General features: G+C 40.5%; 1 protein-coding gene across 3 annotated transcripts in view; it reads left to right on the top strand.

Moving 5' to 3' along the window:
- MICU1 (mitochondrial calcium uptake 1) overlaps nt 1-26636 on the top strand; it is a 221362-nt gene that overhangs the window by 172679 nt on the left and 22047 nt on the right. For all 3 annotated transcript variants that reach the window (XM_074232799.1, XM_074232797.1, XM_074232798.1), the window contains exon 10: nt 1847-1955. In XM_074232799.1, the coding sequence (XP_074088900.1) occupies nt 1847-1955 (109 nt within the window). The remainder of the gene's footprint in view (nt 1-1846; nt 1956-26636) is intronic.

Below are 26636 nucleotides of genomic sequence, written 5' to 3'. Positions count from 1 at the left end.
GAAATGGGAGAGGAAGAATGAGGCAAGAATACTTTACAGAGGGATAGGTGATATCCCCACACAAGTAATACCATAGTCATTACTTTTTTTTTTTTTTTTAGGTTTTTGCAAAGCAAATAAATAAGGTTAAGTGGCTTGCCCAAGGCCACACAGATAGGTAATTATTAAGTATCTGAGGCCGGATTTGAACTCAAGTACTCCTGACTCCAGGGCCAGTGCTCTATCCACTGCACCACCTAGCTGCCCCACATAGTCATTACTTAATCAGTGCGTTTTCATTTATTCATTCATTCATTCATAGATGAACAGCAATTTTTAACTACTGACTATGGAGCAGGTGCTTTCCTAACCTCTGAGGATACAAATACAAGCAAACAAGACAGTCTATGCCTTAAGGGGGCTTACACTAATGAGTAAGACAGTTCTTAAAGGGAGACTGGAAAGCAAGGGACAGAAGGGTCCTGCCTTGGGGCCAGGGGCCTCCTGAGGAGGAAGGAAAGACCAGAGAGGGAGCATGGGAGAAGGGATTCAGTAATCTGGAAAGGAGGCAGGGGTTTCTCTAGGGAGCAAAGACGATACATACCTGGACCTAATTTGAAAGATACCAGAATAGTTCCTTTTTATGTATATTTTATTTCAGACTCATTTTGGATCAATTCAGAAAACATTTATTAAGCACCTGGTACAAACTAGGCTTTGTTCTAGACCCTGAGGATATGTACACAAAAATGAAAATATCCCCTGCCTTAAGGAGGTTACTGATAAATGGAATTCTATGTAGTCAGCTGCTTCTCTCTCTCTCTCTCTCTCTCTCTCTCTCTCTCTCTCTCTCTCTCTCTTTCCAGTATGTATATATATATAATATATATAAATAATGAAATAATATAAAATATGTGTGTATAAATATATTTATGTGTTAAATGGTGACTTTTCTAATGCAGGGTGGAGAGAGAGGGAAGGAGACAGTTTGGAACTTAAATGGAACAAAAAAATTAATATTTTTTTAAAGGGAGAGTATTCCAGAGATAGAGGACAGGTAGAATATATGGGAAACAAGAAGTAAGCCATTTTGACCAGAAGACAATACCTTTATTAAGATAGAAATCCTTCATGTCCTGATTTCATTTAGCATTCTCTTTTGCTTAGGCAGAAAGGAAGAACATGGCTAAGTAAAATCCAGCATCTGTTAATGGTCTCCAACAGATTTTGCCTTGTTGGAGTGGAGCCCCTTTGTAAATTAAAATTAGAATTCCTTTAGATAATTCTTAGACTCTTTATCTTGGTTCCCCTCACAGAAAACAAACCTTAAAGTTTGTTTTTCAATTATGAAGGACCTCATTTCCTAAACTCAGATCATCTTTTGGTTTTCATTTGTGTTTGTCAGCTTTTGCTTTAAACAGTACATAGAAAATAAAATTTGAAGTTGAACAAACCTCTAGTTTCTTCACAAAGCAAACCTTCCTCATAAGGGAGTTGACAGATTGGTTGTGTAGCTTTTATGTTGAACAATGTATTACTGCCTTGCATTTCATTTTGCTCAGTACTGAAATATTTCCCTAAAGCTGAACTGACTCTTGTGATTTTTTAGGTATTTTCTCTTAGGGTATTGAACAATCACCACAGTTGTAGGCATCTTTGTGGAAAAAGTACATGCAGGAGATGCCTGAAGTTAGATTAGTTGGCCTGCCTTTTAAAATAAGTGGAACATTGACTTTTTTTAGCATTGATGTCCAGATTGAACATCCCTTTACACAATCCTTAGTCAGAGCCTAGACATAGAATTATTTCTACTTTAGTGCATCTTGGGTACTTTTTGTTGAAGGAGCCATGTTCCCTTCTCTTTCAGGGCCTGACATTTGAAGAAGTAGAAAATTTCTTTACTTTCCTGAAGAACATTAATGACGTGGACACTGCTCTGAGTTTTTACCACATGGCAGGAGCATCCCTGGATAAAGGTAATCCTGCGAACTGAGTTAGCATGAAAATTGAAGGTTGGGACGAACTGTCTCATGTGGATGGTATTTGAGCTTGCTCCCAAGTAGAGAATCTCATGGTCATCATCCAAACCTTATCTTTTACATGAGAAAACCCAGCTCAACAAACTCTTTGCCAAGAACCCTGGTGGGACTGTCCTCACCTACACAAAGTACTGTACAGTGTCTTTTGTCATCAGGCAATACACAGTTTTTATTGTTCCTTTATGTTTACTGGTGGGGTAGAATGGAAAGTAAGATTCTGAATTTGAAGTGTGAATTTGCATGAATTTGGACAGAGCCTTCTTTCTGAACCTGCATTTCCTTGTGTTGAAAATGGGAGTACTGATATTTATACTTCATATTTTACAGAAAACTCACAACCCTTCTGTCTTTGTCAAAGTAAAGTGTCATATTCATTATTTGTCTCTGGTGCAGTAGGAGCTGTGGCCTGAGGGGGTAGGGCTGGTCCACATCACCCTCATCCCCTGCCATGACCTGAGGCCTAAATTTGTGGAAGGCCCAACTTGTTCCTGCAGCCCTGGGCACCGGCTCAGCAGCAACCTAAAGTCAAAGAGGGGGCCACTATTTATTGTAGTGTTTATGTACTTCTTCACCATGTAACATAAAACTTTGCTACCATTTTATTAGGTTTATTACCTTTTTATTTGTCATTGAAGAAGTTTTTGAGCATTGTACCCCAACTCCATTTTTTCATAAGTTCTTTGGGGTTTTTTGTGCCATTTTGCATAGCCCAGTGATTTAGGGGTACACACATGTCTCAGAAGGGCTGTTGTGTACAGGGATTAGACATACTCTGCTTTGCCACAAAGGCCAGAGCCAAGAACAGTAATAGGTAGAAGCTGTGGAAAAGGAGACAAGCTTGATCTAAGCACAACTTTCTGATAGAGTTTTTTGCAAGTAGAATATGCTTTCATGGGAAGTAATGAAGGAGTCTTGGTCAGGTCCAGAATAGACTGGGGGGGGGGGGGGGCGAGTCATAATCCATTCCAACTCTAAAATGGTGTACATTAAACGATGCTGACCATGAGGTACATTTTGATCATGGAGTACAGTTCAACCATGGGGTACAGTCTGACATGGAGTGCAGTCTGATGGGGATCTGTGCTGGATCTAGATTTTTACCTTCTAGTTGAAGATAAGCAGAAATGAGTTGAATAAGCAGGCAAAAATTACAAGAATTGACTGAAATAGTGGTCTTTCTAGTGAGTATGTCAAGTGACCAGAGCACAGAAAAGGGAGGAAGTTTTGTATGCTTTTGACTTTTAGCATCCATCAGACATTAAAAAAGGAAACACTCTTTATTAAGCTCTGTGTGCTTGGCATTATGCTAAAGTGCTTCCAAAGTATTATCTCATTTAATTTTACTGGTTAGGTTGGTTGGGAGTGGCTCTCAGAAAATAACTTTTCCGGGTGGCTAGGTGGCACAGTGGATAAAGCACCGGCCCTGGAGTCAGGAGTACCTGGGTTCAAATCCGGTCTCAGACACTTAATAATTACCTAGCTGTGTGGCCTTGGGCAAGCCACTTAACCCCATTTGCCCTGCAAAAGCCCCCAAAAAATAAAATAAAATAACTTGTCTATGAAGTTAGAGAGGTCAATCCTTTTCTAGCATTAGCATTGGTGTAGAACTCATCTCTTTCTTTGAGCTTCTGTTTTCAACTGCTTTGCCCATGTAAACTGAGACAGATGTTCTTTTAGAGAATTTAGATCTCTCTTTACCTCAAAGAGGAAAATACCCAGAGAATGTAAAAGCTAGTTCCCAAGATTTAAATTCCCCTTTTTTCCTAAAGGAAGAAAACACAGATGCCAGTGAAATTAAAGATTTTTATTAAGCAGGAAAGAAAAGAAGGAAAGCTTAAAAAGTAATGAGTTAGGGAACCTCATTCCCAAGAAGAGGGGAGATCCAGAAAGAATTCCAGGTATCAGAGCTGTGGCCCTTTGATAACACAGAGCAGAATGCATTCTTTTTTTTTTTTAAGGTTTTTGCAAGGCAAATGGGGTTAAGTGGCTTGCCCAAGGCCACACAGCTAGGTAATTATTAAGTGTCTGAGACCATATTTGAACCCAGGTACTCCTGACTCCAGGGCAGGTGCTTTATCCACTGTGCCACTTAGCTGCCCCCAGAATGCATTCTTGATGATAAGCAGTTCATAGCTCAAGGCTTGAGCACTGACTATAATAAGATAAAAGAATGTCTTAAATAACCAGGAACCAGGATATACCCAAGAGCCCCATAATCAGAAGTTAGGGAGTTTTTGATGACAAGGATGTCTCTTAAAGTTCCAAAAACTACCATATAACTTAGTGTTTTTCAAAGGTGGCATGAGCTTAATTGGCTTCAGAGTTGATTTTCCAACTGGATTTACTCTTGATCACCACAAAGGATTGTCAGTATGTCAAGTCACTCTGTATCTTAGCTAATATATTTAGCCCTCTTGTGGTTCTTCTCTGTTATCTGGATAATTGAAAAATTCAAGTACACCCATCAGGCAATGCTAGAACCAGTGGAGATTTTGCTAGTAGTGATCTTCACTGAAAATTCTATAGTAAATGTAAGTGGATTGTCAATTCTAGCTCCCAGATAATGGAGATTGGACAAGATGTAGAAAGTACTTAGATAAAACTCTGGCGTGTGACCAAGACTGACATTTTTCTTCTAAGGCATAATGTCTAATGTAAAGAAATTGTTCTCTTTTCCTACATATGCTCACAGCCTCTTCTTGCCTCATTTTGTCTGCTTGAACCCCTTCATAGACATCTCATTCTGTCCTATCCGAAACAAGAATACAAGTTAGCAACTTTAAAGTAATTATTGACTGACCAACCCACTGGAGAGGATAAGGGAAATGCTTTGCAGCAAAAGAGCAGTGAGCACAATAAAGATGCAGTGAACATTTCCTTCCCCTCCTGTCCTGCAGCATGTCCCTCATGGCCTCCTGCTGTCAGAAAAGGCTCTATCCAGGCCACTTCGAGAAGACCTTTCCATCCGCCTTCTGGATCAAACCCTCTCGTCTATTTACCAATGGGATGATAAGTCATAGAGACTCATCCATTAGGAGAAGAATCTTGAAGCTTTGACAGTGATTGCAGCTGCAGGCTTTATCTATTACTGATGATGTGAATTAATCTCCCTTGGGAATTTATCAGTCATTTGAATTCCTTCTTTTCAATACCTACTTTTGTCAAGTTAAGATGAATTAGATCCCAAGATCTATCTCTGCTACCAGGACATCAGGAAGGAATATTCAGTCCAGGAATAGTAGTTTGGGGGTGGCTAGGTGGCACAGTGGATAGAGCACTGGTCCTGGAGTCAGGAGTACCTGAGTTCAAATTTGGCCTCAGACACAATAATTATCTAGCTGTGTGGCCTTGGGCAAGCCACTTAACCCCATTTGCCTTGCAAAAAACATCATCATCATCATCATCATCATCATAGTTTGGTTGATACTGACTTTAGCTTCAACATATGCAAACTGCTACACCCTCTTCCCCTAGTCTCTGGGAATTCAGGGCTCCTTCTTGAACCCATCTTCTTTCTTAGAGTGAACCTTGAGATGCCTGGTTTCTGGGGAGCAATAAAAGCTCCCTCTCTCTACCTCCCTACTGGTGTGAGGAGATTTGGGCATAAGGTTTGGCCTCAGAGGACCAGGTATAGACAGAGAACCCAACTATCTTCAGCCCAGAAGACAGATTCCCTTCCATGATGCACAGAGACTTTGAAGCCTCTGTCTGCTTCCCTTTCTGCTGCCTTTTAAAGAAGTCTGTGCTCTCTCTAGTTATAGCCACCTTTCTCCCTTACACTCCACACCCAGAACCCCACCAATCCAGACTGCAGTTCTAATGACTAAAGACAAAAAAACTCTAGTGGGAAGATAAGAGAAGTTAGATCAAATAAAGTGTACAAAGCCCAGTGATTAAAAGCATGGAATTGGGTGGTGCTGTAAAAAAGACAGCTGCATTTGGCAACAAATCAAAGCTCTGGGTTCACATCCTGCTTCTCTCACTCTCTATGGGACCCTAAGGTCAATCACTTATACTCTCTGAAAGCCAAGACCAAAACACAAGATAATTGATGATACTCAGAGTCACCCAAAACCCTCTTATCTTTTTACCTGAGATCCTTCTCTTAACTTCAAAGAGAAAGAATTTCCTAGTAAAGCTAATGTAGCTCTCACATGGGTTCTGATAGATATTGCAAGGAGCTCATAAAAGGAGATTTACTTTATATTGTTAAAAATCAGTTAGCCAGACATCTGCCTCCCTTAAGAGAAGGAGATTCAGCAATGTCTAAAATGCTTTTGATCTCTCCAGTGTTTGACTTAGCACCTAGACCCGGGGATGCAGCCAACATTTTAGGATTGTAAAAGACTTTTGACTGAGCTGACTTCCTGTTGTCACCATGGTCAGGACATTATGCCTTTAGCTCAGCAGAGAGGTGGATGGGAGGCTTCAACAACAGATAATAAAGCAAAATAAATGATATCCACCCCCAAACCCTACAGAGCTGCTCAATTTATTCTATCTTATCTCTTGAACAGCCTCCAGGAGCTAACATAAAAAAGTATAACAGGGAGAGAGAGGAAGAGGGAGGGAGGGAGAGAAAGAGAGGGAGAAATCGAGTGAGAGAGTGTTAAAACATAGCTCATCAGACTGCTGAGAAGAAAAAAAATAATGTATTAAAATTAAAGTTTTTTACAAGTAATAACCTGAAATGTATACTGCATCAGGTTGCATCCTAGCTCTGGTCATTTTGGGGAATGTCTAGTATACTGAAAGATAGTGGAAATTTCTAATCACCAAAAAGTACCTTTTTGTTCTCTCCTTAGGCTGATAGCTATACAGGAATCCCATCTTAAGTTCAAAAGGTTACAAAGTTCCCTGAATTCTCAGGGTTCTTCTATCTTACATTGCCAAACATCTTCTCCCTGGGCAATTCTTAATGCCAGAGAGTTCTCAGGCAATTGAATCTGGTAAAGTGCCTGAGATGGTTGAAGGTTACCCATCCAGCCGATCAGAGACTGAGGCACAGGAAGGACTTGCTCCTTTTGCTCACCACCCCCCTTCCCCATTGCCCCAAGAGCAACCACCTTATCTTTTAACCAAAGATGGCAAAGCTTATCTGAGGGAAGAGAAGAGGCATCTTTGGTGCCTGCAGTTAAATCCTCAATGTGGCCTAGGATCCCAGCATTCCTGTAATCATAGAGAACAGCACTATCCTTAGAAGGAGTCAGGCCAAGGGTCTTAGTCCAAGCTCATCTCCTGATAGCAGTAGGCATACCACCAACTCTATATTGCTAAGGCATATTGCAGGTTTAGTTCCAGACCACATTGAAGCAAATATCTCAATAAAATAAGTTACACGAATGTTTTTGGCTTTCCAGTGCATATAAAAGTTATGTTTATTCTGTCCTGTAATCTGTTTTGCCTTCAGTGAGTTTTTCTGAGTCTTCATCTTTTTTTCCTGGATCTTGCCTCAGTGTCGATGGCTGCTGCCTGATCAGGGGTGACAACAGTGAAGTTTACCACACAGATTGAATATTTTACTTGAATGTTTAGAGGCTATCATAAGGTTATTAAACTGACCTAGTTTCAGTATTTTTGTATCTCACAATAGGAGAAGAGAGACACAGGAACATCTATCAGTTAAATTCACTGTATTATATGGGCACAGTTTGTGGTGCTCCAAAACAATTATAATGGTAACATCCAAGATCACTGATCACAGATCATAGATATAATAATAATGAAAAAGTTTGAAATATTAGGAGAATTGCCAAAATGTGACACAAAAACATAATGTGAACACATGGCTCCATAAATCTGCCTAGCCCAGGTTTGCCACAAACCTTCAAATTTGTTTTTTAAAAAATGCAATATCTGTGAAGCTCAATTAAAAAAAACTGTGCCTAGACAAGTGGGCAGAGCCAATATGGTGACAAGAGAGGATCTTCTCTTAGGCGCTCTCTCATAAAACTTCTAAACTAAGGACTCTAACTACATTTTTGAGAGACAGAACCCACAGAGGGACCCAGTGAGGCAGTTCTCCTACTCAAGGTAACCTGGAAAAGAGCAGAAAGGCTCTGCTCCCCGGGTCGCAGGGGTGGCCCACCAGAGGTGTGGCCCGCCAGAGTGAAAGAACTTCAGCCTCTTGGAGACAGCCCCAGGGTGCTGGGAGCCCCAGCTCACAGCAGCAGGGGAGTCTCCTGAGCTACACTCCGGGGAGCAGCAGGCACAACTTAGGAGAATGGTGGGGGGGAGACAGACCTCTGCCAGAGTGAGCACATGAAGCCCAGCCCTCAGGGCACACAGCAAGCAACCTGGCCAAGGCAGTCCAGATCCAGGAAACAGAAGTAGGCAGAGCCCAAGCAGGAGCCCCAGGGCATGAACCCATTGATCTTAGGGAGGGGAATGAAGAGAGAGAGAGACTTCTGAGCTCTTCTCCTGGAACAGGACACTGGGGTTCTGACCACATTCAGATCCTGATCGCAGTCTAGGACACCCCATAGAACAGCAGTGCCCCCCTACCTCAGCCCCATGGCAGAGGGGGGCCACATATGGTCATTCACAAACCAGGATGGAGGACAGAGCCTCACACACTGAGATCCTTGTGGGAGTGTCCCAAAAGCTGGGGAAATGAGCAAGCAGAGAAAAAAGAGGAACACCATTAAGATATATTTTGCCTATGAGCCTAAGAAGGATCAAAATACTGTCTGAAGATAAAAAGCACAAGCTCCTGCATCTAAAGACTCCAAGAAAAACAGAAATTGGGCTCAGGCTATGACAGAGCTCAAAAAAGACTTTGAAAATCAAATGAGGGGGTGGCTAGGTGGCGCACTGGATAGAGCACCAGCCCTGGAGTCAGGAGTACCTGAGTTCAAATCCGACTTCAGACACTTAATAATTACCTAGCTGTATGGCCTTGGGCAAGCCACTTAATCCCATTGCCTTGCAAAAACCTAAAAAAAAAGAAAAGAAAATCAAATGAGGGAGTTAGAAGAAAAATTGGGAAAAGAAATGAGAGAGATGCAGGAAAAACATGAAAATGAAGTCAGCAGCTTAGTCAAGGAAATCCAAAACAATGCTGAAGAAAACAGCATGCTAAAAACCAGTTTAGGTCATATGGATAAACAGTTCAAAAAGTTATGGAGGAGAAGAATGCTTTAAAAAGTAGAATTGGCCAGATGGAAAAAGAGATAAGAAAACTCTCTGAGGAGAACAAATCCTTCAGACAAAGAATAGAACTCAAGGAGATTGGTGAATTTATGAGAAATCAGGACTCAATACTTCAAAACAAAAAGGATGAAAAATTAGAAGAAAATGTGAAACATCTCATTGAAAAAACAACTGATGTGGAAAACAGATTTAGGAAAGATAATTTAAAAATTATTGGAATATCTGAAAGTCATGATCAGGAAAAGAGCCTGGACACCATTTTCAAAGAATTACTACAGGAAAATTGCCCTGATATTCTAGAAGCAGAGGGCAAAATAGAAATGGAGAGAATCCACCAATCCCCCCAAGAAAGAGATCCCAAAAAACCATCCTCCAGGAATATTATAGCCAAGTTCCAGAACTCCCAAGTCAAAGAAAATATTACAAGCAGCCAGAAGGACACAATTTAAATATTGTGGAGCTGCAATCAGGATCTCACTTAGCAGCAACTATGTTAAAAGCTCGTAGTGCTTGGAATATAATATACTGGAAGGCAAAAGAGCTTAGAATGCAACCAAGAATCAACTACCCAGCAAAGCTGAATGTCCTCTTCCAGGGAAAAAGATGGACTTTCAATGATCCAGGGGAATTTCAAATGTTCCTGTTGGAATGGCCAGAGCTGAACAGAAGGTTTGATCTTCAAATACAGGACTCAGATGAAGCATAGAGATTGGAGGAGAAGTGGAAAATATGAGGGACTTGATGATGAACTGCATGTATTCCTGTATAGAAAAATGACACTGATAATACTCATATGAACCTTCTCAGTTAATAGAGCAGGTAGAAGGAGAGTTTATAGATGAAGCACAGGAGAAAGCTGAATTTGAAAATAAAATATGGTGTAAAAATGGAGTCAATAGAAAAAAGGGAAATATAATGGGAAAAAGAAGAAGGAGAGGGGGAATAGGCCAAGATATTTTATATATTAAGATTTTTTCTTTATTACAATGAGCTATTGCAATGATATGGAAGGGGGGAAGGCAAGGGGGAATGAGGGAATCTTTGCTCTCATCAGAGGTGGCTAGGAGAGGAAACAGCATATATATTCAATGGGGTGTAGACATCTGGAGTAAGAAGGAGAGAGGAGGGACAGGGGGAAGGGGGGGATGTGAGTCATGGAGGAGAGGATGGACCATGGGGGGAGAATGATCAGATATAACACATTTTCTTTTTTACTTCATGCAAGTAAGGGGCTGGGATTGGATGGCCTGTCTAGGACCATAGGGCCAGGTGGATGCTGGGCCTAAGGGGTGGTATGGGGGCTCAGGGCCTCTTGGCCTCAGGACCAGGGATCTGTCTGCTGCGCCACTCAGCGACCCTACAGCAGAGTCAGAGTGAAAGGAGAGAGAAAAATATAGGACATGGTAGTGGAGAAATACGAAAGGAGGGAGTTGCGATCAGCAATGGCAATGGTGGAAAAATATGGAAGTAACTTTTGCGATGGACTTATCATAAAGAATGTGATCCACCTGTGACAGAGTTGTTGGTGTTGGAACACAGACTGAAGCACATTTTTTATTATTATTTTGGGGGGGGGGGTTCAGGGCAAATGGGGCTGGGTAGCCTACCTGGGGCTGCATAGCAGGGTGGTCATTGGGTGTCTGAGGCCAGATTTGGACCCAGGTGCTCCTGGCTCAAGGGCCAGTGCTCTGTCTGCCACCCAGCTGCCCTTACTATTATTACTATTTTATTTTATTTTAGGTCTTTTTTTTTCTTTTTTTTGGTTTTTGCAGGGCAGTGGCTTGGGGTGGCTTGTAGGTCACACAGCTGGATGATTTTTGGGTGTACGGGGCCGGATGTGGGCTCGGGTGCTCATGGCTCCAGGGCTGGTGCTCCATCCATTGCACCACCTGGCCATACCTACAATTATTACTATTATTTTTTTTCTCTCCTCTTTATTGCTCAAGCGAATCTATTTGGGGGGAGGGGTATTTTGTTTACTCTTAAACAAGAATGTTTTATTAATGTATAAAAAAAATTATTTGGGGGCGGCTAGGTGGCGCAGTGGATAAAGCACCGGCCCTGGAGTCAAGAGTACCTGGGTTCAAATCCTGTCTCAGACACTTAAATGATTACCTAGCTGTGTGGCCTTGGGCAAGCCACTTGACCCCATTGCCTTGCAAAAACCTAAAAAAAAAACCCTAAACCATTATTTGTACAAAATAAGAATAAATAAATATTAAAGAAAAGGAAAAAAAGAATAAAGGTCAAAGTCAAAAATTGTGTTAATAAAAAAAAACTATGCCTATGGGCAGCTAGGTGGTGCAGTGGATAGAGCGCTGGCCCTGGAGTCAGTAGTACCTGAGTTCAAATCCGGCCTCAGACTCTTAATAATTACCTAGCTGTGTGGCCTTGGGCAAACCACTTAACCCCACTGCCTTGCAAAAAAAAAAAAACTGTGCCTGTAGATCACTCTAGCCTATTGGAACCACAGCTTTTTCATTTGTTTAAGAATACATATGCAGGGCATATTGGATGATTTTAAGATTCATTCCAGCTCTATAATTCAGTAACACTGTAAGGAAGCAAATAATGGGATTTTTAAATTATCCAGAAGCATATAATACCTTTTTATCCTGAGACTAGATTTAATAAACCAAGGTGTTATGCTGACAGTAAATTACCAAGAAATATGTTAGAACAATTGGTAAGTAAAAAGCCCAGTCAATTATTGATTTTTTTTTAAGCCAAGAAAACAGCTCCTGTGACTTTTTCAGAATCCAGTGACAAACTTGGGGAAGTTGGTGATATTGATATAAGGACCCTGCTTCTGTGTAAACACCTTATGTTCACATCTTCAGAATATCTCCAAACTTGGCCATGCTGCCCCAAAGCAAGGCTAAAAGCCCCTTATAGGAAAAGCTTTTGAGATATGTTTTATCTTTATGTAGTTTTCACAATCCAAACAGAATAAGAAAAGTAACTTAAAAGAACAATTATATGGGCTGAATTACTGCCCTTTTCAAATTTTATGTCAAAGCCTAGGGTGTAGATGAAAGGGCTGAGAATGTTAGTGAGGAGAAATGCAGGGCAGGGATCTTGGGGCAGTTCTTGCCTTTCCTGTGTTGATTCAGTCCACTCTTATTTGTTCTTCCTAATGTAGGCAGTCAGTGGCTTAGAAAGGAGTCAAGTTCATAACTGTCTTTGCCTTTGGAGGCCCTCAAATGAACATATAACTTTTGCCTACTTATTTTGTTCTTTCTAGATGAATACATATTAGCTGAATGATTAACCCTACCATCCACCTCACTCCTTACCAATAATGATAAAGTTATTGTTGTTATTATAACTTGCTTTTATATAGTGCCAGCTTTTTGCCAAGCACTTGATGCAAATATTGTCTCATTTGATCCTCATGCTGGTCCTGGGAGGTGGTTGCTATTATCATCTCCATTTTACAGTTGAGGAAACTGAGGCAAGCAGAGGTTAAGTTACGTGCTAGGGGTTAGTCTCTGAGTTAGTGAGTCTCTGAGGCAGGATTGGAATTCAGGGCTTTCTGACTCAGGTCCAGCACTCCATCCATTGTGTCATCTAGCCGCCTCCCTTCACTTAACTTACAATTTCTTCCGCCATTATGCACATACTATCAACCCTGGATTATTCATTTTAACTGGGGGGAGTGGAAGCCTGGAGAATCACAAGCAAAAGTAATTTATGGTGGACTTGGGATGGGCACCTAGTGGTAGAGAAGGCCTGGACTAGAAAGCATAAGACCAAGGCCTTGTCCTAGCTTGCTTGTCACTAATTAGCTATAATTTTGGACAAGTCATTTAGTTTCTCAATGCCTCATTTTCTTCATCTGTAAAATGGGGGGGGTAGAGATTTTCTTCAAGTCCCCAGCTCTGGAACCATGTCACTCTGATCTCTAGTAGTCATGGAAGCAGCCCAAATATAAGTCATCTAACAGAGAGAAGTTAGCTGACTGTTGTCACTGTTGTAGTTGCATAGAATAGAAAACTTAGGTTTAGATATTTAAAAATTGACTTTGGACATGTGTTGCTATATCAGACCAAAAAAGCTTCATTGGAATGGTTGCAAGAGTAAGGAATATGAACTAGAATAACTTATCATTAAAATCAGGGTACTGGATATTGTTGACCCGTCTGTTAAAATAATTTGTTGTTAGACCTAAAATATTCTATCTTTGCTAATCAGCAATGAATGAGTGTTTGAATATCTAGAGATATTTATGTCATATTTTCTTTTTGCAATGAACCTTAAGGTAGTTCACAAAAGAACTACAAGCAAAAGTGTAACTAATAAGTTTGATAATTCTTTTCTCTCTGCTTACTAGTCTTAACATAGCTCCTTGTCTTTCATGTTTGAAAATGCTGATAGCAGGGGCGGCTAGGTGGCACAGTGGATAAAGCACCAGCCCTGGAGTCAGGAGTACCTGGGTTCAAATCCAGTCTCAGACACTTAATAATTACCTAGCTGTGTGGCCTTGGGCAAGCCACTTAACCCCATTGCCTTGCAAAAAAAGAAAAGAAAGAAAAGAAAGAAAGAAAAAAGAAAACGCTGATAGTTGTGTGCATATTGAAGAATGTTAAGACACAATTGGCATCTTTTTTTTTCCTATCATGCTCACTGAATGTTTTCCTTTAACCATCCCTTAGAAGCATAAGCTATTCCTTATTTGTGAATCGTCTTCCTTCCATGTTGTTCTAAGTGGGCTTTTCCTCCTCCATGTCCATGTTAGTGATGTTCTTGGTACAAGGTCACTTTGTTTTGACATTGCAGAAGCCAGATTAACTGAGAGAACTAGATTTAAACAGAGACAGGTGATGGCTTTTGTTGCTAGACTCCAGGCTGACCCCAACCCTGAATTTAGCCCTGTTCATTGTGCTCCAAGGGAAGAGAACGTTTGGAGATTGATGACTCTCTGAAGGCATTGGCATCCAGGGCCATTGAGCTGTTCTTTCTTTGGTTGCTCTTGCTCTCGCTCTCTCTCTCACTCTCTCTCTCACTCGCTTGCTCTCGCTCTCTCTCCTTTCCTTCCTCCCTCCCTCTCTCATCTCTCTCTCTCTGAAATTTAGACAGCCTCTAAAGGGCTTTTTAAGTAATTTAAGAAGTCTGTCGAAGGTGGTAATGGAAAATTGGTCATAGCTCCTTCCCTGATGGCTTGCTATGATGGAAAGTTGGAGACATCAGGAATCTATTTTTCCACACAAGAAAATATAGACCTACCAGGTAAAATTGTTAAAAACCATTATAAAGCATCTTTTAACAGCAATCCAGTTATTCACTGGGTCAGATTATCTCCTCTTATAGACATAGATAGTACATTTGTTATTCTGTCTTCCAACAGTAAATACAGTTCTTGACTTGGAGTCCAGAAGCCCTGCCTATTAATGGTACCTCTGACATTCACTAGATCTGTGTTTATGGGCAGGTCTCAATTTCTCTAAGCCTTTTAAGTATCCTCATTTATAAAACAAAGATGAGAATATTTATATTAGCTACCTCACAGTGTTGTGATGAGGAAAGAATTTTGGAAACTTAAGCCATTATAGAAATATGAGTCATTGATGCCCTTATTAGACTTGGAAATTTTGGTCCATAAGACTGTCTGCCTTGAAATCTTTTCATAATAATTTCTGCTGCCTCATACCAGCATTGTCTGATATGGAAAGGGGATGTGCAGGTTTGTGGTAAAGGGGGAGCAGTGAATAAACTAGTAAAACTGTGAATTAGTTCTAACATTGACTTTGTCCCCTGGCCCTATATGTTTTTCTTGGAAGTGTCTCTTAAGTCATTAGCTTGACTCTTGTAGCATTCAAGGCCTTACAGGACGCTGAAGGGTGTTAGAAATTACACACAGAGAGCAAATAGTATCTGACTCATTGTGGGCTCCTGAATGAATAATCAATCTGGATAGAACTTGGTGAGGGTACTAGGAGGTACCAGAATGCAGAATGCCAGACCTGGAGTCAAATTCCTCTTCCTGAGTTTAAATCTGGCCATAGGCACTTACTAGCTGTTTGACTTTGGGCAACTCTGTTTACCTCAGTTTCCTCATCTGTAAAATGAACTGCAGAAAAAATGGCAAACCATTCCAGTATCTTTGCCCAAAAAAACCCAAATGGGGTCATGAAGAGCCAGACATGATTGAAAACAACTGAACTGCAACAACTAAAGAGTTCGGTTTGTCAAATTCTATGAAAATGTCTCATACACATCCTCGAATGCCAGCAGGGCTATCACACAATTGCCTGTGATACCTGTGGATCAATTTGGCCTAGTCTTGTGAGACTTCCATTTTGTATCAGCATTAGGTCCAATCTGTCAGAATGAAAATGATAGTTCTCAGTACCTTTGATGAATTATGATCCTTTGAAAATATATCCAACTGAAGTTTTACACAATTCCCCATAGGTTGTGTCCTTCACTTAGTGTTTATGAGAGTTTATAGCTGACATACTCTGATATTTATAAATTATCCCTTGTAATATCATATAGCATCTTGGGGTTAATATTTAGAGAGTATGGCATATATAAAGAATGAAGTACTCCAAAAAAGGAGCAATCTGGGTACAAATCCTATTTTTATCAGTTTTTATTTTCTAGCTGTGATTATTCACTTAAACTTCCCAGATCCTCTTATCTGTAAAATGGGTATAATAAAATCTATAGTGTCTATAGAATAGAGTTTTTATGAGAATTAAATTATAATGTATATTAACCTATATACGTATATATAAATTATAATGTGTATAAAGTGCTTTTAAAACTTAAATCATTACAAAAATCACAGGATCACAAGATTTAAAGTGGAAGGCCCCTCAGACTATCTGTTTTCAACCCAAATGTTAATTGTCGTTAATGGTGTTAATGTGTGTTAATGGTGACATTGTGAAAAATGGATAAAACACTGGCTTAGGAGTCAAACATGGGTTTGATTTCCAGCTCTGTCATTAATTTTACCTGTGTGACTTTGGAGAAGTCATTTAACCTCTCCAAGCCTCATATTTCCCCTGCATGAAGTGAGGAAAATGTCTCAGAGGTGACTCCCAATGCCCTAATAACAGGATAAATTGGAGCTAATCAGCAGAGGGAAGGTTCTAGAACTGAGAAAATACCAGTAAAGGTTCAGAAAGAGGGACACCTGGCACATATTTAGGGCATGATGAAACATTGAGTTTAGAGAAGGATCCCCATATCTATGGGCTGGCCCAAGATTCTGGAGGGCCTTGACTGCAAGGCAAAGGAATATAGACTTTATTCTGTAAGTATTAGAGAACTGCTTGAGTTTTGAGCAGAGGAGGCAGAGCTCAGTCAGATCTGTGCATAAGGAGAATTAATCTGGCACTGTCAGGGCTGTGAAGGACGGATTAGATGTGAAAGAGAGAAGAGCTTTTAGCCTGGCTCCTGCTATGGGGAAAGGAAGGAGTAGGAGGCCAGGAAGATAATAAGCAGTGAGACTAGAAAAGGAGAGGGAGCAGAATCAATAGGATTTAGCAAATTGATTTGGTTTTAGAGGTGAAAAAGAGAGACCAGGAATTAGTCATTAGTATATTCAATTAACTTACTGCCAAATAACAGTCAATATTTTGAAGGAAAGAGTTTGTGAGAAATCCCAGATAATGGGTTGTTGGGTAGAGGGGTCCTGGACTTGTGCATAGGCACAAATGGTGATGTTTTAAAAATGAACAAATAAACTTCTTCCAGCTCACAAACTTTTTCATAGTCTGTGAGAAGGACCAATGCTGAATTTCAGGTCATGGCTACATTTTGTAAAAACATTTATGTATAGGGGCAGCTAGGTGGCGCAGTGGATATAGCACCGGCCCTGGAGTCAGAAGTACCTGGATTCAAATCCGGTCTCAGACACTTAATAATTACCTAGCTGTGTGGCCTTGGACAAGCCACTTAACCCCATTGCCTTGCAAAAAAAACCAAAAAACCAAAACCTAAAAAAAAAAATTATGTATGGGAATCAATATTAGCCCAGATTTCATTCAAGATGAAGCCATCTATTTATAAAATGAAATTATTCATGATGAAAACCACAAATCTCAAATTCTAAAATAAATATTTTTTCATGCAGCAATTTTTTTTCTCCAAAGACATGGTTTAGTTTTCTAAGTACAATGGCCTTTAGAAACTGTAAAGATTGAAGGGGGTCAAGAGAACTGGTCAGAAGAAGATTACAGGTGTTGCATTGCCATATACAGAATTGGATCACAGTCCCATGGCAAGGAGTAACACTAACATACTAGAGATTGTGGCTCCAGAGAATCAGGGATCCTGATCACAGTTTCAGAGCATAAAAGAGTGTTTGTGATCAATCATAGACCAGACCACAGACCAGAAGAGTAGTAAACACTTCTCCTTAGATCATACAATCTTGGAAAATTTGAAAATTTACAGACCCCTCTGAATCAGCTCTGAAAACAGCAGCTTTAAAAACCTGAAGCTTAGAGCAATGTCCCTCAATTCTGGGAACAGAGCCCAAATTTAATACTGTTACAAGTTAAGAAACGGAATGGGAAAATGAACAAACAATTAAAAAAAGAACCTCATCATAGAAAGTTAATTGTGATGACAGAGAAGATCAAAAAACAAAAAATGCAGAAGGCAACAAAGTCAAAACTGATTCATCAGAAGCTTCAAAGAGAAATAAATATAATTGATCCCAGGCCAAAAACAGAATTTCTGGATGAAAAGCCAAAAGGTTTTAAAACCCAAATAAGAGATGTAGAGGGAAAATTCGGAAAAGAAATGAAAGTATTATAAGAAAATCATTTTTTAAAAGTCAGCAGCTTGGTAAAGAAAGTACCAAAAAAATTGAAGAAAATAACAACTTAGAAAAAGGGATAGGGTCAACTAGGTGGTGCAGTGGATAGAGCATCAGACCTGGAGTCAGGAGGACCTGAGTTCAAATACAGCCTCAAACACTTAATAATCACTTAGCTGTGCAACCTTAGACAAATCACTCAACCCCACGGCCTTGCCAAAAAAAAAAAAAAAAAGAAAAAGAAAAAGGGATGGACCAATTGATAAAAGAGGCACAAAATACAATGAAGAGAAGTCCTTTAAAAGGCAGAATTGGCCATATGAAAAAAAAGAAATACAAAAATTCACTGAATAACCCCTTATAAACTAGAATTTACCATTGGAAAAATAATGTACAAAAACTAACTGAAGGATGGCTAGGTGGTGAAGTGGGTAGAGCACCGGCCTTGGAGTCAGGAGTACCTGGGTTCAAATCCAACCTCAGACACTTAATAATTACCTAGCCATGTAGCCTTGGGCAAGTCACTTAACCCCATTGCCTTGAAAAATCTTTACAAAAACCAACTAACTGAAGAAAAGAACTCCTTAAAAATTAGAATTGGGGGGCGGAGCCAAGATGGCGACAAGAGTGGATCCTGTTTTAGGCGCTCTCTCTCATAAATTTATAAGCTAAGGACTCTAACTAAACTTTTGAGAGACAGAACCCACAGAGAGACCCAGGGAGGCAGTTCTCCTACTCAAAAGTGCAGAAAGGCTCTGCTCCCTGAGGTCGGAGGGACAGCCCGCCAGAGGGAAAGAATTTCAGCCTCCCAGAGGCAGCCCTAGGGCACTGGGAGCCAGTGGCTTACAGCAGCAGGGGAGTCTCCTGAGCTGCATCCCGGGGAGCACCGGGCACAAATTGGGGGAACAGGAGAGGACCTCTGCCAGAGCAAGCACTTGGAGCCCAGCCCTCAGGGCACACAGCAAGCAGCAGCCAGCACAGCCCAGATCCAGGAACAGAAGCAGGCGGAGCTCCCAGGGCATGAGCCCATTGAACCTAGGGAGGGGAGTGAAGAGAGAGAGAGACTGCAGAGCTCTGTCCTCTGCCCCTGGAACAGGACTCTGAGGCTCTGAACACATTCAGATCCTGATCAAAGTCTAGGCCCCCCCCCCCCCAATAGAACAGCAGCCCCACCCCACTTCAGCCCTGTGGGGGGTGGGGGTGGCACTTATGGTCACTCACAGACCAAGAGGGAGGACAGAGCCTCTCACACTGAGACCCTTGTGGGAGTGTCCCAAAAGCTCAGGAAGCACCCCCAAACCAGGCTCAGGCTGGGAAAATGAGCAAGCAGAGAAAAAAGAGGAACACCATTGAGAAATATTTTGCAAATGAGCCCAAGAAGGATCAAAATACTCAGTCTGAAGATGTGGAAGCACAAGCTCCTGCATCTATAGACTTCAAGAACAGAAATTGGGCTCAGGCTATGACAGAGCTCAAAAAAGACTTTGAAAATCAAAAACTGGGAAAAGAAATGAGAGAGATGCAGGAAAAACATGAAAATGAAGTCAGTAGTCTAGTCAAGGAAATCCAAAAAAATGCTGAAGAAAATAGCATGCTAAAAACCAGCTTAGGTCAAATGGATAAAACAGTTCAAAAAGTTATGGAGGAGAAGAATGCTTTAAAAAGCAAAATTGGCCAGATGGAAAAAGAGATAAGAAAACTCTCTGAGGAGAACAGATCCTTCAGACAAAGAATAGAATTCAGGGAGATTGATGAATTTACCAGAAATCAGGAATCAATACTTCAAAACCAAAAAAATGAAAAATTAGAAGAAAATGTGAAATATCTCATTGAAAAAACAACTGATATGGAAAACAGACTTAGGAAAGGTAATTTAAAAATTATTGGAATACCTGAAAGTCATGATCAGGAAAAGAGCCTGGGACACCATTTTCAAAGAATTACTACAGGAAAATTGCCCTGATATTCTAGAAGCAGAGGGCAAAATAGAAATGAAGAGAATCCACTGATCCCCCCAAGAAAGAGATCCCAAAAAACCAATCCCTAGGAATATTATAGCCAAGTTCCAGAACTCCTGAGTCAAAGAGAAAATATCACAAGCAGCCAGAAAGACACAGTTCAAATATCGTGGAGCTGCAGTCAGGATCACACAGGACTTAGCAGCAACTACATTGGAAGCTCGTAGGGCTTGGAATCTTAATATACCGGAAGGCAAAAGAGCTTAGAATGCAGCCAAGAATGAACTACCCAGCAAGGCTGAATGTCCTCTTCCAGGGAAAAAGATGAACTTTCAATGAACCAGGGAAATTTCAAATGTTCCTGTTGGAATGGCCAGAGCTGGACAGAAGGTTTGATCTTCAGATACAGGACTCAGATGAAGCATGGAGACTGGAGGAGAGGGGGAAAATATGAGGGACTTAATGATGATGAACTGCATGTATTCCTGCATAGAAAAATGACACTGATAATACTCATATGAACCTTCTCAGTTAATAGAGCAGGTAGAGGGAGCTTTTATAGTTGAAGCACAGGAGAAAGCTGAATTTGAAGATAAAATATGGTGTAAAAATGGAGTCAATAGAAAAAAAGGGAAATGTAATGGGAAAAAGTAGAGGGGAAATAGGCCAAGATATTTCATATAATAAGATTTTTCTTTATTACACTGAGCTATTGCAATGATATGGAAGGGGGAAGGCAAGGGGGAATGAGAGAAACGTCACTCTCATCAGAGGTGGCTAGGAGAGGAAACTACATATATACTTAATGGGGTATAGGCATCTGGAGTAAGAAGGAGAGGAGGGGGACAGGGGGCAGGGGTGGGAATGTGAATGAAGGAGGAGAGGATGGACCATGGGAGGAGAGTGGTCAGATATAACACATTTTCTTTTTTACTTCTTGCGGTGGGGCTGGGATTGGATGGCCTGTCCAGGACCATAGGGCCAGGTGGATGCTGGGCCTAAGGGGTGGTATGGGGGCTTGGGGTCTCTTGGGCCCAGAGCCTGGGGTCTGTCTGCTGCGCCACTCAGCTACCCTACAGCAGAGTCAGAGTGAAAGGAGAGAGAAAATATAGTACATGGCAGTGGAGAAATGTTGAGTCCAATAAGCGTTTTAGCAAGCACTTTTTCACATGCATTTCCTGATGTTGAGTCCGCTAGGAGAGGAACGCAGACAGACACCAATGTGATGCATAAGCTGGTTCGTTTATTGATCACAGGATACATACATTTATACTCTTCATTTACGTAACCACTTAGATAAGCGTTTTAGCAAGCATTTTTTCACATGCAGTTCCTTGTGTTTGTCTTAGGTGAATGTTTTGAGAACCAAACAATGTTTTGAGAACAGTGCAGAATGCTTTGAGAACAGTGCAGAAGGTATTTTCTCAGAATGTGCTTTCTTATCTGAGCCTTGGAGTACATCTTGTTAGCTCAGACATGTAGCTACTCCCTTATCTAAGCTCTGAAGTACATCTTGCTTGTTAAGGCACATAGCTATTTCTGTGTTAACCCTTCATAGCCCTTAGCCTGGAGCACATATGATACCACAGAGAAATATGAAAGGAGGGAGTTGCGATCAGCAATGGCAATGGTGGAAAAATGTGGAAGTAACTTTTGCCATGGACTTACCATAAAGAATGTGATCCACCCATGACAGAGTTGTTGGTGTTGGAACAAAGACTCAAGCACATTTTTTATTATTATTATATTTGGGGGTGGTGCAGGGCAAATGGGGCTGGGTGGCCTGCCTGGGGCCACATAGCAGGGTGATTGTTGGGTGTCTGAGGCCGGATTTGGACCCGGGTGCTCCTGGCTCAAGGGCCAATGCTCTGTCCGCCACCCAGCCACCCCTACTATTATTACTATTTTATTTTATTTTGGGTCTTTTTTTTTTTTTTTGGTTTTTGCAGGGCAGAGGGGTTCGGGTAGCTTGCATGTCACATGGCTGAGTGATTGTTGTGTGTACGGGGCCGGATGTGGGCTTGGGTGCTCATGGCTCCAGGGCTGGTGCTTTGTCCATTGCACCACCTGTCCATACCTACAATTATTACTATTATTTTTTTAATTTTAATTTTTTTCTCTCCCCTTTACTTTATCGCTCAAGCAAGTCTATATTTTGGGGGAGGAGGGGTATTTCATTTACTCTTAAACAAGAATATTTTATTAATGTAAAAAAACATTATTTGTACAAAATGAGAATAAATATTAAATAAAAAAGAGTAAAAAAATATTAGAATTGACCACATGGAAAAAGAGGTACAGAAAACACTTCACTGAAGATAATTCCTTGAAGATTAGAATGGTCAAGTGGAAGCTAATGCCTCCACAAGACATCAAGAAACAATAAAACAAAATCAAAAGATAAAAAAAGAACAGAAAATGTGAAAAATCTCATTAAAAAACAACTTACCTGGAAAGTAGAGCCAGGAGAGATCATTTAAGAATTATTGGACTTGGGGCGGCTAGGTGGTGTAGTGGATAAAACACTGGCCTTGGAGTCAGGAGTACCTGGGTTCAAATCTGGTCTCAGACACTTAATAATTACCTAGCTGTGTGGCCTTGGGCAAGCCACTTAACCCCATTTGCCTTGCAAAAACCTAAAAAAAAAAAAAAGAATTATTGGACTATCTGAAAGCCTAGCTGGACTATCTGATTTAGAAAGAAAAAAAAGAGCCTAGACATCATCTTTCATTTATCAAAGAAAACTGCCCTGATATCCTAGAATCTGAATATAAAAATGGAAATTGAAAGTATCCATCAAACACCTCTTGAAAGAGATCCCAAAATGAAAACTCCCAGGTATATTATAGCCAAATTCCAGAATTCCCAGGTCAAAGAGAATGTTGTACAAGCAGCCAGAAAGAAACAATTCAAGTATCATGGAGTCACAGTCAGGATAACACAAGATTTAACAATTTCCACATAAGGAATCAGAGGGTTTGGACTATGATTTTCCAGAAGACAAAGTAACTAGAGTTACAACCAAAAATCACCTACCTGGCAAATCTGAGTATAATCTTTTGGAGAGAAAATGGATATTCAAGGAAATAGAGGACTTTCAAGCATTTTGATGCAAAGACTAGAGTTGAATAGAAAATTTGATTTTCAAATACAAGACTCAAGAGAAGCATAAATAGGAAAGAGGAATTCCATAAGGTTAAAATGTACATTCAAAGATATACTGGTGGGGCAGCTAGGTGGTGCAGTGGTAGAGCACCAGCCCTGGAGTCAGGAGTACCTGAGTTCAAATCCGGCCTCAGGCACTTAATAATTACCTAGCTGTGTGGCCTTGGGCAAGCCACTTAACCCCATTGCCTTGCAAAAATCTAAAAAAAAAAAAAAGATATACTGATAACTCCCAAGAATTAGGGCTTAGAAGGGTTAGAAGGACTATATATAGACAGAGGGCATGGATGTGAATTGACTATGATAGTATGATAATTTAAGAAAAGTAATGGGTGAGAATGAGAAAAGCACAGAGAAGGAAGTCGTGGAATGAGGTAAAATCTCACATAAAAGAGGCACAAAAGCTATTTTATAGTGGAGGGGAAGATGTAGGAGATTTGGGGAAGCATTTGAACCTTACTCTCATTAGAATGACTCAAAGAGAGAATAACAGACACACTCTAGTTGAGTGTAGAAATCCATTTTACCCTACAGGAAGGTAGGAAGGGGACAAGAGAATGGGAGGAAAGGGTTGATAGAAAGGAGGGAAGATTGGGGGAGGTAGTAGTCAAAAGCAAAATACTTTTTTTTTTTTTTTTTAGTTTTTGCAAGGCAGTGGGGTTAAGTGGCTTGCCCAAGGCCACACAGCTAGGTAATTATTAAGTGCCTGAGGCCGGATTTGAACTCAGGTACTCCTGACTCTAGGGTTGGTGCTCTAAACACTGCGCCGCCTAGCCACCCCAGCAAAACACTTTTGAGAATGAACCAGGATGAAAGGAGAGAGTAAGATAAATATGGGGGTGGAGTCAGCTAGGTGGCACAGTGGATAGAGCAGCAGCCCTGGAGGACCTGAGTTCAAATCCAGCCTCAGACACTTAATAATTACCTAGCTGTGTGACCTTGGGCAATGTCACTGAACCCCATTTCCTTGCAAAAAAAAAAAGATAAATGGGAATGGGGAGAAGCAGTATGGAGGGAAATACATAGTAATCATAACTTTGAAAATATGTTTGTAGCAAGTTTCTCTGCTAAAGGCCTCATTTCTCAAATATATAGAGAACTAAGTTAAATTTTTAAGAATTGATAGTATAAAACAGGCAGTTTTCAGCAAAGAAATCAAAGCTATCTATGGTCATGAAAAAATGCTCTAAATCACATCAATTAGAGGAGTACAAATTAAAACTGAAGTATCACAACATACCTCTCAGATTGACTAATATGACAGAAAAGGAAAATGATAAATGTTGGAGGGTATATGAGAAATTTGAAACACTAATGTACTATTGGTGGAGTTATAAAGAGATTCAACCATTCTGAAGAGCAATTTAGAACTTTATTCAGAGAATTGTGCATATCCTTTGACCTAGCAATACCACTACTGGGTATGTATCCCAAAGAAATAAAAAACAAAAAGGAGAGGACCTATATGTACAAATACATTTATAGCAGTTCTTTTTTGTGGTGGCAAGGAATTGGAAATCGATTGGAGAATGTCTGAATAAGTTGTACTATATGAGTGTAATGAAATACTATTGTGCTGTAAGAAATGATGAGCAGATGATTTCAGATAAACCTGGAAAGATTTATATGAACTGATGCAAAATGAAATGAGCAGAATCAGGAAAACATTGTACAGAGTAACAGCAATGTTGTACAGTGGTCAACTGAATGATATAGCTAATCTCAACAATACAGTTCCAAAGGACTTATGATGAAAAAAAGCCTATCCACTTTTTTTTTTAAGTTTTTGCAAGGCAATGGGGTTAAGTGGCTTGCCCAAGGCCACACAGCTAGGTAGTTAAGTGACTGAGGCTGGATTTGAACTCAAGTACTCCTGACTTCAGGGCCGGTGCTCTATCCATTGCGCCACCTAGCCACCCCATCCTATCCACTTTCAAAGAAAGAACTGATGGAAGTCTGAATGTAGATCAAAACATACTTCAATAGTTCTCCCTCTTGTGTCCTCTCCCCCTATTTCTGGAGAAAGGGTCAGCAATTCTCCATCCTTCAATTCTTCCCACTCTGGCATCTCCCATATCAAATCAGTTACTAAACCCAGCTTTTTTCCTGTTATCTCCCACAGCTACCTTTTCCTTCTTGTTCATAGTCCAGCTTCACTTAGCTTCTGACCTACAGTCATTCATTCACACCACTAGCATAGGAATCTTCCTAAATAAAGTACAGACATCCTACAGGTTGCATCCTCACTACAGAGCTCTGTTCTGGCTAATTTTGAAATGATCACATCCTTGGGATTCACAGAGTTCCCACTATTCATGCCTGGAGAACAGCTTTATCCACTAGCCCATCCAGCTATCTCCTAGTGACTATAATGTTGCTATAACATTATCTCTTTTCTTAGGAACTTGGAATATAGAAAAGAAACAAAGGAATCATATAGGTAATGAGTTTATGGGGAAAAAGATCCTCTTCTTATTGTGAGTAGAAATAATCCATCATCATCCTCATTATTAAATTGCTATAGATACAGCAGCCTGTGAATTCTCAAGTTTTTGGGCCATGTGAGTTTTTATCATTATCAGGATTCTCTCCAGCAGGTCCTCTCCATGCCTGGTCCTATGCAATTGCCCCTCACCCTTGAGCTTTTGAGGCCAGGACCTCTCTTGATTTTATCTCAGTGTGGCCAGGGCCTGGCTTACAAGGGCCTGTGATACCAGCATGTGCTGAATAATAAACACTTCTGGATGAGGTGGAGCATCATTGGCATTCCAGGTTGCCATCATGTAATAGCAGGTTTGCCCTGCTTTAGGCTTTCTCAGATTTTTTCTTCAGTCATGGAGGAGGGTGCTCTATGAATTCCAAGTATGTTACTGTCTCAAAATTGGCCAGAAAAGAGCTCTGTAGTGAGAATGCAACATGCAATATGTCTGCACTTTGAAAGCTGGATCTTTTTTTTAAAAAATGAACTCTGATTTTTTTCATCTTAAATTGATTTTTGAAATGTAATCTTGTTGTAATTCCTCCATTACTCAGAATAAATGACTGAGTTTCATTAAAAATGCCCTCCAAAGTGTTACCTTTGTTCCAAGCCCCAGACAATCAGAATCTCCTGGAAAATGCTGAGTCAAAGAAAGCCAGGACTATGTGGGAAGATTGGAATGTCAGTCTATCCAACTGGTGGCCTTGGTCTATAATTGAATTGCACATTGTTCCTTCTCAATTTGCTTTATCAGAATCTAGCTTTGCAGTAAGCATTGTGCATGGTAAGTTGCCATACTGCTCCTCAAGGTTTCTGCATTTATGTGATTGAATATCACTTTATCTTATTTATTTACTTCTGGCAACAGGTGCCCTGACAAATTAATGCTAAGAGAAAACAATGATGTGTGTTTGGAAAGAACAGTTCTTAAGGTTTTGTTTGCATGTTTGCCACCATCAATCTGAAAAAGAAAGCTCAAATTCTTAAAAATGACATTGAGCAGACACCCAGTTTGAAGCTGGGGCCAGGGATGGGGGAAAAGGCCTGGGTCTTCCTTATCAGTTTTGCAGAATGGAAAACAGTTCTGA

The sequence above is a fragment of the Macrotis lagotis genome, chromosome 4, assembly GCF_037893015.1.
Source record: "Macrotis lagotis isolate mMagLag1 chromosome 4, bilby.v1.9.chrom.fasta, whole genome shotgun sequence".
Lineage (NCBI taxonomy): Eukaryota > Metazoa > Chordata > Mammalia > Peramelemorphia > Peramelidae > Macrotis > Macrotis lagotis.
This window is presented reverse-complemented; position numbering and strand designations above follow the sequence as displayed.